At 53.3% G+C, this 14861-nt stretch overlaps 5 protein-coding genes across 5 annotated transcripts; 3 read left to right on the top strand and 2 right to left on the bottom strand.

Annotated features, from left to right (window-relative positions):
- Positions 1 to 812: 812 nt before the first annotated feature.
- A1O1_03551 (uncharacterized protein) lies at positions 813 to 4219 on the bottom strand (the record flags this gene model as incomplete). The annotated part of the gene is made up of 2 exons (XM_007724453.1): positions 813 to 1906; positions 1960 to 4219. 2 exons carry the CDS (start codon positions 4217 to 4219, stop codon positions 813 to 815), a joined length of 3354 nt encoding a protein of 1117 aa, XP_007722643.1.
- Positions 4220 to 4481: 262 nt separating this feature from the next.
- On the top strand, positions 4482 to 4901 carry A1O1_03550 (uncharacterized protein; the record flags this gene model as incomplete). The annotated part of the gene is made up of 1 exon (XM_007724452.1): positions 4482 to 4901. The coding sequence occupies one exon, from the start codon at positions 4482 to 4484 to the stop codon at positions 4899 to 4901; it is 420 nt and encodes a 139-aa protein (XP_007722642.1).
- Positions 4902 to 7420: 2519 nt separating this feature from the next.
- Positions 7421 to 10009, top strand: A1O1_03549 (uncharacterized protein; the record flags this gene model as incomplete). Its single annotated transcript, XM_007724451.1, has 1 exon — positions 7421 to 10009. The coding sequence occupies one exon, from the start codon at positions 7421 to 7423 to the stop codon at positions 10007 to 10009; it is 2589 nt and encodes an 862-aa protein (XP_007722641.1).
- Positions 10010 to 12023: 2014 nt separating this feature from the next.
- On the top strand, positions 12024 to 13065 carry A1O1_03548 (uncharacterized protein; the record flags this gene model as incomplete). Its single annotated transcript, XM_007724450.1, has 2 exons — positions 12024 to 12302; positions 12619 to 13065. The coding sequence occupies 2 exons, from the start codon at positions 12024 to 12026 to the stop codon at positions 13063 to 13065; spliced, it is 726 nt and encodes a 241-aa protein (XP_007722640.1).
- Positions 13066 to 13337: 272 nt separating this feature from the next.
- A1O1_03547 (uncharacterized protein) lies at positions 13338 to 14828 on the bottom strand (the record flags this gene model as incomplete). Its single annotated transcript, XM_007724449.1, has 1 exon — positions 13338 to 14828. The coding sequence occupies one exon, from the start codon at positions 14826 to 14828 to the stop codon at positions 13338 to 13340; it is 1491 nt and encodes a 496-aa protein (XP_007722639.1).
- Positions 14829 to 14861: the final 33 nt, after the last annotated feature.

The raw sequence follows: 14861 nt of genomic DNA, 5'->3' as shown, positions 1-14861 counted from the left end.
AGCTCCAATTCAATGTCGGTGGACTGGGAGAGGGATGTAGCCTGACTGGACCCCGGAAGCATAGCCTGACCCAGGCATGAGCGAGAACGTAGGATGGTTATGCCAGAATAATGGGACCGGATCGGAGGGTGACCGGCGGGTTTCAAGGGTGGGCAAACGCTGGAATGAGGATGCGTCACAGACTGGGACGGAAATGAAGTAAGTGATGGCGGTAAAGGGGAGTGCAAGTGGTTCGCTGCAGTGGTTACAGGTTACAGGTTGCAGGTTCCAAGTGGGCGAGAACAGCGAGTTGGAAGTGGCCGTGGCGGCGAGGCGGGTTCCTCAACCTCCTTCGCACGCCCCTTACGCCCCGATGCGAGGCAGGCAACGGATGTGATTAGCTGATTAGATTGATAAGATTACCATTAGTATCAGATAGCATCAGCCGCCATCAGATACCATCCACCTTGCGCAGCCAATCACATCAGAACACGCCATCAGAGCTGGGAAAAGTGCCGCAGACACCGCATCGAGGCCCCCATGTCGAGCAACGCATCAGAAGATCATACAATTTTGTTTGTTGCTGCCCAATCAAGTGGATACGTGTGCCGCTTCAACACCGAACCTCGGAGACGAGCTGGGCGATCTGATGCCTACCCACCGTAAGGCCGTCCCTTTTACCATTATGGCACTCGAAGCAACCAACATCTGGGCACAGAACGACATCTCTCGGTACTGGCACATAGTAAATAGTCCTCATAACTCATTCATTATTGTTGTGGTGTGCTCTCCTTGCAATACCACTGCTGGGCATGTCGTAGACTGGTCACTCCTCAGAAGGCTCCGACCTCGCCCCCCGCGCGGGTCAACATGTCATACACGCGGCTGGGCAACTTGTATTTCACCAGTCCGGCAAACACCATCAAGTCTTTGGCCATGTCACTCAATTGATCTTTCATGCCCTCTGTATCACCTCCGTTTCCTGCCTCCCAACTTCCGTTCCTCATGATGTTGTCTCGTTCTCCTCCGATGGCTCGGACTGCCCAAACGACACTAATGCCCGCACAACGAGCCAGAATCTGTGGAAGCGTCCCAAAGGCGGTAGCTGCAGCCCGAATGACGGGTATAGATCCATTGGCTCGTAGTGGGAGGATGTTGAGGTCGTTCAATTCTTCCAAGGCTGTCATGAATTGAGGGGGGTTGGCTTCCAGGCGCGATCGCACCGACAGCAGGCGAAGTAGAGCACCACAGACTTCTCGATTCGTGGCTGATATCACATTGTAGTACGCCGCATTGCTGTTGTACAACGAGATCATGTTCCTGGCCAGCTCGATCGGCGATGTTGTTGATTGTGTCAGGGACAGAGACGACTGGGGCCCGGCGCCCTGACTGCTGGTCGATGATCCATTCTGACCATCGAATCGTCGAGGTTTCAGAGGTTGCAATTGCATGGGAGATTCCCCTAGATCCAATGTCACCGCATCGGCAAGCGCTCGGTTCAGCACACTGACCACGTTGTCGTAGTCCTCGCACAAATGATACAACAGGACTGCATCCGCGATTTGGCCACGTTGATCAGCGACGGCAGCCGACTGGCTTGTGATGGATTTGAGGAAATCTTCGCGGCTGTCCAGCTTGATCAAGTTGGCTCGAATTTCAATGGCACCTGGTATCCGGGTCCCGTCGCTGCGAATGTCCCCAAGGAGTTTGGCAAATTCACGGGTCTCAAGACACAGCTCCCGAAGACACTCGTGACATGCATTCGTATGGACCAGACCAAGGCTGGCGGGTTGGAGGTCGGAGTTCAAGCAGATCAAGGAGAGATAGTCCACCGCTGCTACCGGGAGTGCTGATCTAAACGTGGCCGTGTAGTGTGCTATTAGCGGTACAAAGTTGATCATTGGCAACTGGGTGGTCGAATATGTCACTGGATAGGTGAGTTAGCATGGGTCAGGATGTCGTGGGGCAGTAACAACTTACGAAGCTCGTTGCCCGCGACAGTAAAGTCAGATACTCTCAACAGACCATAGTATGCCAGCGCAATTGCAAAATGCACTGCGCTGACGGGGTTGAAGGTATGCAAGTAGTCGACCGCTTGTTCGAACATGCCGGCAAGGACCTGCATCGAGAGAAATGTGCCATAGGCACTCGAACCCTCCATCTGGCTTTTCTGGAAATGCTTCTCGCCAATCTCCGTAACCGTCTCCCGGATCTGATCGAGACCGAAGATCTCGCCCGAGATCTCCTCTGATCTATCCGTCTCGCGGGCAAGCGTAAATTGGAGCCACAGCCAGTCTTCGACTCCTTGACCGACGGCCTCCAAATTCCGAGAATTCAAATCGCATCGCCCCAACACCTTGTAGCAAGCAATCTTGTATGGATCGACAGCGCTCTTCTGAGCCACTTTGGTCATTTTCGCGTATTCATTGTCGATCATATCTTGCAGCTTTCGGCTGAGGCGTCGGTCTGGACTGTTGGTGTAGGCTAGAAGGTAGGAGAGGAGCTTCCGGTCGGTAGATTGAAAAGACGGGGTGTTATTGACGTAGTCTGCCGCTTCTTTGGCAAACCCACATCTCAGTAGGTAGAAGATGACCACCCAAAGGTAATCGCCTTTTTCGTCCTTGTCCTGCTGCAACTCTGCGCCATCGGGTACCAGGTCACGCCGGACGGCACGCAAGCGAATATAAGCGCGAACAATATTGACGACACTCGGCTGTCCGCCCAGGGCCGCCTCTCGTGCATTTCTCTCAATGAGTGACCTCAGTTCTCGCCAGAATGACTTCTCCAAGTAAGTCCGAGAGCCTTCCAAGATTTGCTTCTTGAGCTTTGTAGCTTCGACGCTGCCGGATTCATCCAGATACGCCTGTGCATATTGTCTTTCTCTGACAGGAGGTCTGCCTTCCCTGGTGATCTCGCGGAGAGCGTGGTATGCGTCAATGAGTTGTCGAGGAGTGTCCCCAATATATCCCTCTTCGGCTTCAGCGAAAGCCTGGAGAAGTGGGTATGGTGCGTCTTGTAGTCGCGCTCGGTTCAATTCCTCAACCTTTGCGATCATCGCCTTTTCTTTCTCGCGGAGATCGCGAGAGCTCTGGCCTCTCGAAAAGGCCGATGATGCGGGGGCTGATCCGTCGCTCTTAAAGAAGGATGCTGACCCAGCGCCAGTGCCAGGAGTGCCAATAATGGACTTCTCAATTGCGGAACGACCGAATACACTCCGAGGCCCACGAGACGTGGAGGAGAACCCTTCCTTGCCTCGCATCGAAGATTTACCGAAGGGTGTCCGGCCATCCTCACCCCCATCCTCACCCCCATCCTCAGTGGGCGGCACCAAGCCAAAGTGCTCCATAATCCTCAATTTCTGCTCCTCCAAATCGAACCCCAGGCTCTCGTCGATTATTTTGTCGACTTCTCGATATACACGATCCATACCCTCTCTCATCATAGCTTCACGGCCTTTGGTTCGCAGGTCTCTGAGGTAGGCACTGGACTCGTCGGCAAAAGTGTCTGCAGCAGTCCTGGATATCGTGGCACGATCATCAGGCCCAAGAGCCTGAAAATCCTTATAAGCCTGTCCCGGGGCAATGCCAGAGCCAGCGAGCAGATAATGTGCTCGACTGTCAGTGTGAGGCTCTGTGGGCTTGGATCCTCGCTGTCTGATTTCTTGTGCACGCCGAGCCAGATCCCCCAGATCGAGATTCAGTCCAGGCAATTGAGGCAGTCGACCATTGTTTTCCGATTTCATTCTAGGCTTTTTTTTCTGTCGCTCCAGCAGACTGCTGAAATACGCCGCATCCCTAGCTTGTGAAGGAGCAGCATCGTTCTGCTGTGCGCCTGTCGCAGCAGCAGTGCTCGTGGAGAGGGTATTCCCAAAAGTCGAGGTGTTATTTGCCGACTGTTGCGTCCCGGGAGCGCCAAAGAGTGACGTCGTTGAAGTGGGCTGCTGTGAGGTTGAAGTTGGGGCTCCAAAGAGACCTGTCGAAGGGGCTGAGGTGGTAGGAGCGGTTCCGAAAGATAGTGTAGGAGCGGATGTTTTGGGGGCGCCACCCAGGTTGAAGAGTGAGCCAGAGGAGCTTGTTGTGTTCAGTGTGGGAAAGGCCGTGGAAGTTGTTTGTTGAGGTGCGGCGCTGTCGAAGATAGACTTTCGGTTGCCTTGTGCATCTGTGTTGGTATTGAGGTTCAAGCCTGAGAAAGGGCCACTGGAGCTCCCTTGGCCAGAGGCGGGTTGGCCGAAGAGCGACATCTCGTATGGCGAGGTTGTTGAACCTCCTTGACAAGACGGCTCTCGTCGTCCACACAATGGGGAAGATGTGTCGCGTCTACAATTTTTGGAACCGCGTTACTCAGGATCGGGCTTGGCGAGGCCCAACGCCGCTTTAAACTGCATACAGGTTCGGTGCCTCCAGTCTACAATTCAACCTTCATGTTCCTCATAACTTGGATCTGGGAATTGGCAGAATCGCTCTTCGCCTTACCTTGAACACGCAGGGCATGATACACACGTGATGCCTACCTTCCAGTCAAAGCCCTTCCGTAGCACCCGTGCCCATGCGCAGGACTTCGGGGAACGAATCGCTGCACTTTATCGCCAGAAGATTACCAAGAACCCATTCCTCTTTTTCGGACTTCCCTTTATGACTATAATAGTCGGGGCATCCTTCCTCCTCACCCCAGCCGCAGCCCTGAGGTATGAGAAGCACGATCGCAAACATCGGCAATTGACCGATCAAGAAAAGCTGGAGCTTGGATTAAAAGGTGGTGTTATGGGTGAAGGGAATCTCTCATACAACCCTCGGCGCAGGAAGGTCTTGAAGGGAGAGCTGAACGAGCGAGACGAATACTACAAGCTTATGGCCAAAGATTTGGACAACTGGGAGCAGAAGCGAGTTGAGCGACTTAAGGGTGAACCGGACGGGAGGCTTTGACTTGCTATTGAGCCTTCGATCCATTCTCTTCGATCGACACTTGATGGAGATGTCACGGGCGATACTGATGCTACTGCTCGCCGGATTGAAAGCAGCAAGTCCGGGGTAGAAACGCAATTCTCGATGCAGACAGCGTCCCATCTGACGACAACGCTGTTAAATGCCTCATAAGCTGCTGTGGCCAGCAGTGGTTGAAATCAAATCATGCTGAGGCGATTGTCAGGAAGAACAAGCACATTGCTTAATGTCGCCCGCTTTGGCACCCTTGAGCGCTCTGTTGGCCATGGTGGAAGACCCAACGATTCCACAGAAACATAGTACTTGCATGTGTCCTCAAGCAGGCACGAAGCTGCGGTGCAGGAGCAAGGCAGTGAGTCAATTTGGGGAGCTACAGGACTGCTTCCGGGACGGTCATGTACCCTGTACAAGGGGCGACTCGGTGTTCTTGAACGCACACACCTGTAACGATACCAAGCATGCATAGGCACGAAAAATGGCGGGCTGCAGCTAAGCATGACTTGGACAGTGGCTGTCGACTTGCATGCAGTGAGGGTCTGTTTGGGGTCTGGCCCAAGTCCAAAGACTTCTGTCGTTCCAGCAGTACCGAAATAGAAGGGCGATGACGCATTGCCGACGCTGGAGGAGCACTCTCATCTCCAAGGTTAATATTGACCGGCTTTACAGGTCGGAAAAGAGAATTCTCCGGGCGCCATGTATCGAAGCACTGGGCAACGAAGCGAAAAACTCCCTATTGCTACAGCACCTGCGTTGCCCTTGCACACTTAAGTCCGGTGTGTAAAGTGCCAGGGAGAAGGTACCTCGCCACCAGTAGTACGAAGGAACTCCTGAATCATCTCCACCCGCTCAATGCCGTGGGCTTTTCGACCAGACGGTAATGGTGATTATCGATCGATCATAAGCGATTCACGAGAATGGCGTACATCATGGTCATGCGGATTGCAGTTACTCTGTAGGGAGATGTTGCCATCCGGAGCTGATCAGGAGACAATGCGATTATGGGGGAGGTGGAAGGGGCGAGTTGCAAGCGAGTTGGGCCATGCTCCATGCTCTCTAGTTCCACTCGCTTGGGAGGAGGGTGGGCGGCACCGGGCTACCGCAGCCTGTGGAAATGGGCAGAAATAATTGAGGCAGGTGGCATGATGTGCTTGCTGGCTCTGCCTGTTGCGTATGGTCGCTTGACTGGGGGATGCGCCGTAGGGATAAGGGGACACACTGCATAACAGGACCACAAGAGATCCTTGTTGACTCGTTAGGTTATGTTGGGTGCATGTCTACAAGTCCTGAGTATACTATTGTGCGAGTGCAGACTCGGGAGTATGGCATCCTAGTTGGGTACAGGTAGATAACCTCCAGGCACATGGTCTCACCATTCTAGAAGGTCGAAGATTCCAGGCACTGGGAAAGGCACATCGGACCCTGAGAGCCTGAGACCCTTAACTAGAAGACCCTGACTTCTTGGGAGTTTGGGGGCTTGGGGGCTCGAGAGACGCCCAACTTAGGTTCAGTAGGGATCCATTTGGGGCATCTAGGCATCTAGGCAGGGGGCAGGTGGGAAGTTCCCGCCCCCAACCCGCTATTGTTGTCCACATATCATTATTGTCAGTGTGATTGATCAATTCCGCCGCCGGTCTTTACCGACCACCACCGCGGACGCCACTGTTCTCCCCTGACGACGTCATTCTGCTGCGCCAATTTCACTTCTCGGAGACACTAACTCCGTACGACTTAGTGGAGTACTAACAGCTCCAGTACACCCATATCTTTTGCAGTTATACCGCAGTCAATTTGCCACTAACAACTAGCTCAGCTCTAACACCAGGCACTACGTAGTGGGCATGTCTGTGCAGCTATGCCGACTCGGAGTGTTAGCCCTTCGCCTACAGAGCACAGAGACAGAGGCAGAGGCAGAGGCAAAGGCAGAGGTCTCCCGCAAACTGAACTTCGTCTTCTCTGCCCTGCAACCGGTGCATTAATAATAATCAGATAGACTGGGCCGCCATTGTCATACATACTAACCTTAACCCTGCCCTTTCTTTTTTCCTCACCTCAGTCCTTTGACATTCAAGTTCAACGACCACAATCACCGCTTACTCTCTTTGTGTTACTTCTACAGAGTCACAGACAAATGAGGCCACATTCCACCGCCCTGTGCACCTTGTCGCGTGCGCAGTCTAGACCACAATGACGTAGCCCGCGGAAATCTCCCAGACTACTTCCTGACCTACTCTTCGACGAACCGACTCTATTACTGTGTACTCAACACATCGATCCACCTGCTACTACGCTATTATTGCTCCTGCGGCCTTCTCTAAGCTGCAATCTCGACTCTTGATTACAAGAATCACAGTTTACAGCTCCCCAGCGACAAACACTGCGGCCTTTGAGCGTCCATTTCTATAGGCATCGTCTGGTCGACGTACTACGGCGTGAAGGCGACCTCTCCTCCAACTCTAGGCCCACCGGCCGCCGCCTCCTCCTTCCTCTCCTCTTCCTCTGCCATGTCAGCCACTACGACAGCGTCCCTTAAGTCGCCTTCTCGGTCGCACCCTCACTCCCACTCTTCTCATCCCAAAGGACACTCGCAATCCCATACTCGTTCATACTCACGGTCCTCACGGCCTTCTACCACTCCACGCGCCCAGCCAGCCGTCGCATCGGTCGGGCAGCCCATGCCGCCTCTCCTCTCCACGAACCCTCGATCCCCTCATCAATCGAAAGATCCCAAGAGTCCCAGTCCCAGTTATTTTGGCTTCGTCGTTGCTGGCGATGAGTCAATACCTCCAGACTCCAATCCCGGCGTCCATACCCGCCAAAACTGGACATTCCCTCATTCGACGGCGCAAAATCAAGTCCCGACGCCGCGTCATATTCCCGTCGAGGCCAACCCAGACTTTGAGGCATTCCGGAAACAATCAGAACACAATCATCGTTTTGCCCTGAATACGTCGTTCGGTCGACCGTCGCAATCGAGGACGAATTCCTCCAATACTCCGACTGCTTCTGACACGGCGTTTCCATTTTTCATCCAGTCGAAAGCAGAAGCAGAGTCAAGAGACGAGAGAAACAGGACACAAGATGACCGGATGAATGATGTTTCCTTTTTGGACATCCCAAGACAACAATCGCCTGCGCAGCTCGATTCCAAGCATAGTGTTGCAGACCATCAGCATGCGCGGCTCTCGTTACCGGGCAGTGAACTACGGACCCCACCCATCCGAACATTTAGACCGAGCCCACGATCCGAGACGCTCCCGTCGTCGAGCGAGAAGGATTCCCCTCCGATCGTTTCGCCGGTTCGTGTCGCAGAGCTTATCAAACACAATCCGAAATGCCTTCTCATCCTCGATCTTAGGGTATACCAGCAGTACGCCACGGCGAGGATACGGGGCGCCCTGAATCTGTGTATTCCCACGACGTTGTTAAAAAGACCAGCATATAATGTTCAAAGACTTGCAGAAACATTTTCTTCGACCGAAGACCAAGACACCTTTGCCAAATGGCGAGAGTGTACTCACATCGTCGTGTACGACGCCAATTCCAGCATCACAAAAGAGGCGGTGACTCCCTTGAACGTTCTCAAGAAGTTCGCAACGGAAGGATGGGCAGGGACTGGCCTGGTGATCAAAGGAGGGTTTCTTGCATTTCAAAAGATGGTCCCCGAACTGGTTGACTCAGGGCCACCTCATTCAGGGACAGGGGTGTCTTCACAATTACTGTCCATTTCAGCTTCCGGCAAGGATGCTGTTCCGGTTGCTGGAGGCTGTGCCATGCCCACCGAAAAGTCGGCGGCGAACCCATTCTTTGGCAATATTCGACAAAACATGGACCTTCTGGACGGCGTGGGACAGATGCCGATCAAGATACCCAGCAACATGTCCACGGAGGCAGAACATTCCATGCCACAATGGTTGCAACGGGCCTCGTCCCAGTCCAACGCGGGTAAGTTGGTGTCGGACCAGTTTTTGAACCTCGAACGATCGGAGCAGGAGCGCATGCAAGAAGCACTCAGCGGTAAAGTATCATACGGCAGTCCAAGAGGTGAGACACCGAATAAAATCCAGGTCGCGGGCATTGAGAAAGGGTCCAAGAACCGGTACAACAACATCTTCCCGTACGACCATGCACGTGTACGATTGCAGAATGTCCCAAGTGGTAGTTGCGACTACATCAACGCTAGCCACATCAAGGCCGAGTTCTCCAATCGCCATTACATTGCCACACAAGCGCCCATCCCTGCCACGTTCAACGACTTCTGGCGTGTTGTTTGGGAACAGGATGTTCGGGTCATTGTAATGCTGACCGCCGAAGCGGAAGGCGGACAGGTGAAAAGCCATGTGTACTGGAATGCTGGTGAATATGGATTCCTCAAGCTCAAACAGCTTTCCGAACGTGAGGTCAGCTTGGAATCGAAGAAATACTCCAGCAACGCTCCAGTGCCGAGCAGACCTACCCTGGGCGCACGCAGATCCACCGCCGCCAATATCCCTGGAGAACGCAAGCAGCAGGACGAGGCGAAACCTACGTCTCCCAAATCACCGTCCGCCACGGTACGACATTTCAGCCTTAGTCATGCTGCCTATCCTTTCGAACCGATGCGGCAAATCACTCAAATCCAATACAAGGATTGGCCGGATTTTGGTGCTCCAGCCAGCCCTGCGGAGCTTCTGGGGTTGGTTGATCAGGTCAACAAGTATGTTCGAGGATCCTCCAGCCCGTCTAGCGTGGTAGGACCGGATGAGGCCACTCCCGAGGGCTCCCGACCTATCGTAGTACACTGCAGTGCGGGCTGTGGAAGGACGGGAACCTTTTGCACGATTGATTCTGTCATCGACATGTTGAAGCGGCAGAAGATATCTCACGAAAACAGTCCGAATAGAATGGACGTGGATGGTGGTGACTGGTTGTCCCGAGACGATATTGATCTGGTGGCGAAGACGGTGGATGACTTTCGACGTCAACGACTCAGCATGGTGCAGAATTTACGACAATTCGTTCTGTGTTATGAAAGTGTGCTGCAGTGGCTTGTGGTTCAAGATGCGGAGCGGCAGGACAGACCTGGCCTGTCTGATCCTAGACGGAGTTATTAGAATTGGTTAGTGGGTACGCACTTCAGCCTTGTTGCATTCGGCGTCAGGATCGGTCTCAGACGGGCACAGATTCCAGAGGAGAACGTGTCTGACGCTACGTCTATACAAGTGGTTTCGGTAACCCTCACCAGGATGTGTGGGCCGGGCATCAACGGGTGTTGGCCTCATGGTAGAAGGAGCATAGCGAGGATGTATTTATGATATGTTCAATGCAGATGCATAGTCGCTCTACTTTTTTTCCATGACCATCATTAAATGGTGGATACAACATGAGAGTCTCCCGGTCTATATCCCTCGCTGCCGTGGTTTGCTAGGCAGATGGAAAGAAACAATCTCAGCCTCGTTGAAGGAGAGAGGTTCTTATTGGTGGACCAAATACTTGCCGGATTTGGAATGTGGTGGGGCCATATATGACCTTCATCACCCCGGCGGACTGTCAGCACTAGCCACGTCCATCAGGTCTATATCCCTGCATCCCTGCCTTCTAATCGAAGCCCGCTGACCGTCGTCCCTGTCAGCAGTGGTGTCTGGTGTCTGGTGTCTGGTGTCCGACAGTCATTCGCCGTCTTCGCTGTCTCCATGTGGATGGGACGGACGCACTGCCATCAGCTCGAGCCATCGATTTGAAATTCGTTTTCTCTCAGTCAGGCTTTTCTGGCTGGGATCAATCAGCTGAAGGCCCAAACCAACACGAGTTACAACCCCAAAATTGGATTGACTACGCCACGGGCACTGGTAGGTCGCTGTGTTCGCTGATCAGCTGAGCTGGGGTTGTGGTCCTCTGGCACCCAGAAGTGCATGATGCCGTCATAATATATTGATATGTCAAGCTGAAGACCTCTCGTCCGTCTCGACACGCTCAAAAGAAACGGAATAGCTTTATCGGTGTCGCCGCTGGCCGTTGATCAGTGAACACCACACCACTGCTGCAGCTCTGCAGTCTTGACTCTTCACGAGGCAAAGTCGAGTTGATGGAATTTGCCATCTTTCTCAGCCGCCCCCTTCTAACCGTAAGTGGCCTTGTGGCTGATACTGGTAAGCAAACATCCATCCCATCCTCTTGGCCTGCGGACTAGTATTTCCAAGCACTGCAGACGAAGCCTCCCAACCCGGGTTCAGGATCTGCCATGCCTCGTATCTACTTTCAGGAAGTCAGGTCCAAGTCTTGGAATCTATCTGCACGGCCCTCAGCTCTCGACGCAGGCATTATTGTGCACTGCAATGCTTGAACAAACTCTTGTCCTCCTGTGATGATGCTTGGAGCTACGAATCTCGTGCCTCGTGCCAGGGTGCTGGATACGTTCGTCTCCTTTTCAGGCCATCCAACACCTCGGGAACGGGTCAGGGTCAGGGATAGATACGTACTAGGTAGGTGAGATTGACTCCATCCCACCCTGACCTGCCCACCCCTCTGAGAGCTGAACAGGTTCCTCTTGGTGGAAGGATCTTTATCAGGCAAATCAATCATCAACAACGCCCCTAGTCCAAGTCCAAGCCCACTCGCTACCACTACTACTACTGCTAAACCAGAGATAGACAAACCAGTCTTTGGGGTCGATTTCAGCCCAACTGACTAAACCAGGAACCTGATGAATGCTATAACATATATCAGGCCAGCACTTTAGGATCCTACCGTGACTGTCTTTTCTGCTGGGTGGCCAACGTGTTCGTTATAAGGCAGCCCGTTTGTTGTCGCTGTTGAGATATATCCTATTTTGGGAATCTTGGTCACTTGTTGTGTCGCTGCTTGTCACTTTTCTCCATTGTTGGGTCGAGGTCACCTCCTCTCACTGACTTCGTTTCTTCTTTTTGGACTCGTGGAGTAGTCCGAACGAATACTCTAGGAGATTACTTAGGACTTTGGAGTTGGAGATCGAGCAGAGTTCCTGAACGGCCTCTATCGACTGCACCGACGACTGCAAGACCAGCTTCAAACGAGCGTTGGGCAAGAAAGTGTGACCCGGTCTGAACGATTGATTGGTCGATCGATCGCACAAGCACAAGCACAAGCACAATGTCGTATCTACCACTTCTCATCTCCTTGCCGGTATTGATGATCGACGGCCTCATCGAAGTCGGCTTCGTCGGCTCGATGGTCGGCTTCCTCCACGACCGAGCAGGGAAATCCTTCACCGTCGACGCTCCCTCCGGGCCATTCAACCTACACGGCAAACCCGCCGGCCTGCTCGTCGACCAGGGACACACGAGCAACGGAGCAGCAGGCACGGCGGTCATCTTGGTTGGGATATTGGGGTTCTTGACAATATGGCACGAAAGACGGAGGACTCGCAAGGTACGTTACATATACATATACATACACAAACACAAACACATGCACATGCACATACATGAGAATGTCATGACACACAAGCCTTTACCACTTCAGTCCACACACAAGCCTTTACCACTTCACCACTTCGGCCCTGGATACTCTTTTTTCTCTATCAATTTCTCTTCAATGTCCGAAGAACACTCGAGTCTGAAGGCTGAAGTCTGGACTCTTTGACCCAGCCAGAGGAGAGGAGAGACCGATCCCAAGAACTGAAAGTGCCGGAAGACCCCATACAATGCTAAGATGCTAACACATGTCTTGTTCATTACCTGTATAGACCTCCCCAACCACAACCATCCATCCCCATTCCGGCCTCTTCACATTCTGGACCATCCTCACCATCCTCTCCGCCATGCTGACCCTCGCCGCACTGATCTACACGTTCGTCCTGACCGCCCAGACCGACAACCAAACGATCGATCTCGCCGTGGCAGCCGCCAACTCCGACCCACTCATGTACCCAGACGACAAGTGGACGCCGGAGAACTGGTTCGTCGCCGTCCTGGCCCTGCCGCTCGCCCACGATTCGGACCGTCGCGACATCCGCAACAACCTCCGTCTCATGCGCGGTTGGCGCTGGAATCTGATTCCCTTGTTCATCTTTGGTGTTGGGATTGCTGGGTTGGCGGTCTGGGAGTTGTTTCGTGGTCGGAAGTGGATGAGGACGAGGACGACGGAGGGCGAATCGGTAGAGAAATTCCGTCACTCTGGGAACCAGAGCTGAATACTAGCACTTGTTTACCTTTCCGGGGGGGGAGGATATTTTGATGATCTGGACGGTGACGGGACAATTATCAAGCAAGACTGGGCGCTTTTCTTCTTGGCTACGGGTTGTGATGAGGGTTCGAAATACCCATGGCTCAGATGACATCTTCTGATTGCTCGCGCGCCGGCGAGGCCTTATTGCCGGGGAGTGAAACGGTACCTCTTTTTGCCGCTCAAGTGCTGTCGCTTGGAGGCGTAGATTGCACCGGCTTTCCGCCGGACCCTGCATATTCAACCCTTCTTCTTGATTCTCGTCAGCCACGACTGCTTCATGCCCTCCACATCAAAGCCCGCGTCCAACAAGGTCTTTTCGTCGTTGACGAACCAGTCTTGATTGTCGACATCGTCATGGTCCTCGTTTGATTTATTTCCGAAACTGCCATACTTGTTCAGGATCACATCGTCCTGGTATCGCTGCATCACCACGCCCCTGAGTAATGCCACAGTGCCGACCTTAGGCGCGAAATTCTGGGCATCGATGAAGACAGCAAGTGTGATTCCCGCCTGCCGATGCAAGATGCTTGGATCATGGACCTTGACATGCCGTTTCGGTGGATATGGTGTATTTAGTCTGTGGATCAAGGAGGTCGACACCCAGGTTATCATGCCAAAGATGGTGCAAGCATAGTTGCGCGGTGGTAGAGAGGATGTTGGGTCAAGGAGAGAGGCCAGCGTGTGAAGCGGTGCACCAGCAGGGATGAGAGACGATGGAGGTCGAGAATGTTTGATAGCCGACGGCTCATTGTCGTTTTGGTCGGGTCTGCTCTGACTGCCAATGGGATCGAGGTCATTCAATCTGTCGGTTGGATGTGTGTTGAGGTTGTTATTTCGACTCGCTTCTGAGAGGGGCGATGCAGCAGTGGAGAGTCCATCTGTATCTGCCGCACTGACCGCTTCCACTTCAGCGCCGTTGGGATCTTGGGCAGGGTCGGGCTGATTGATTTGACGAAGCATTTCTCGACGTTCATCAGCCTGTTTCTGAGATACGACAATCGTCTCGAAATAGTCGTCCTCCGAGTCGTCACTGTGCACGGTCTGATTGTAATTGGAGTGAGATGATGCAGTTCGATCACCAGACAGTAGTCTCTTTGAAACACATTGATCATCATTCTCGGCAGAGAAACCCCTTTTACCCAAAGTGCTGAGATCCGAGGGACTTCTCTTCGAAAGAGATCTGCCCTTCCGATCTGTCTTTTGCCTCTTTCTTGCCATCTCGTCGTCCCCGTCCTCGTCCTCGTCACGGACGAAGCCCCCTTCAAACTCGAGTTGCGGGGCACTTATGTGGTCTCTTCCGACCCATGCACACTGCTGGATCCCGAGGTAGACAACCTCACCGTGACCGCTACGCCGAGTGGCACGTCGGAGCTGAAAGTCCCCTATCTCGACAAGATCGCCTCTTTGTAGCCCCAGTAGCTCTTTCGAGTGCAGCCGCTTTGCTAGGACAGCTTGGATTTGCAGGATACTATCGGAGAGTGCCAGACGAAGACTCCACGGACGGTGACTCTCTCGATCCCTGTCCTCAAGGTGTTCATGCGGATGTCCGCCGTCGTGAGGCAGATTTGCAACAAGACCGACTGCAGCGTTCCCGTGGCTACCGGCTGGCGCTTTGCCGAATACGTGCTCGACTCGGAGGAGGAGCGTGGGCGGGTGAATGCAGGTGCGAAGAAGTTCGGCAAGACATGGCTTCAGCTCGACCTGGAGGGTGCCAGCAGTATCTTGCATGCTCCATGTCCATCATTGCGGAAGTTGGGGGTG

Source organism: Capronia coronata (genome assembly GCF_000585585.1).
Source record: "Capronia coronata CBS 617.96 chromosome Unknown acBCG-supercont1.3, whole genome shotgun sequence".
NCBI lineage: Eukaryota > Fungi > Ascomycota > Eurotiomycetes > Chaetothyriales > Herpotrichiellaceae > Capronia > Capronia coronata.
This window is presented reverse-complemented; position numbering and strand designations above follow the sequence as displayed.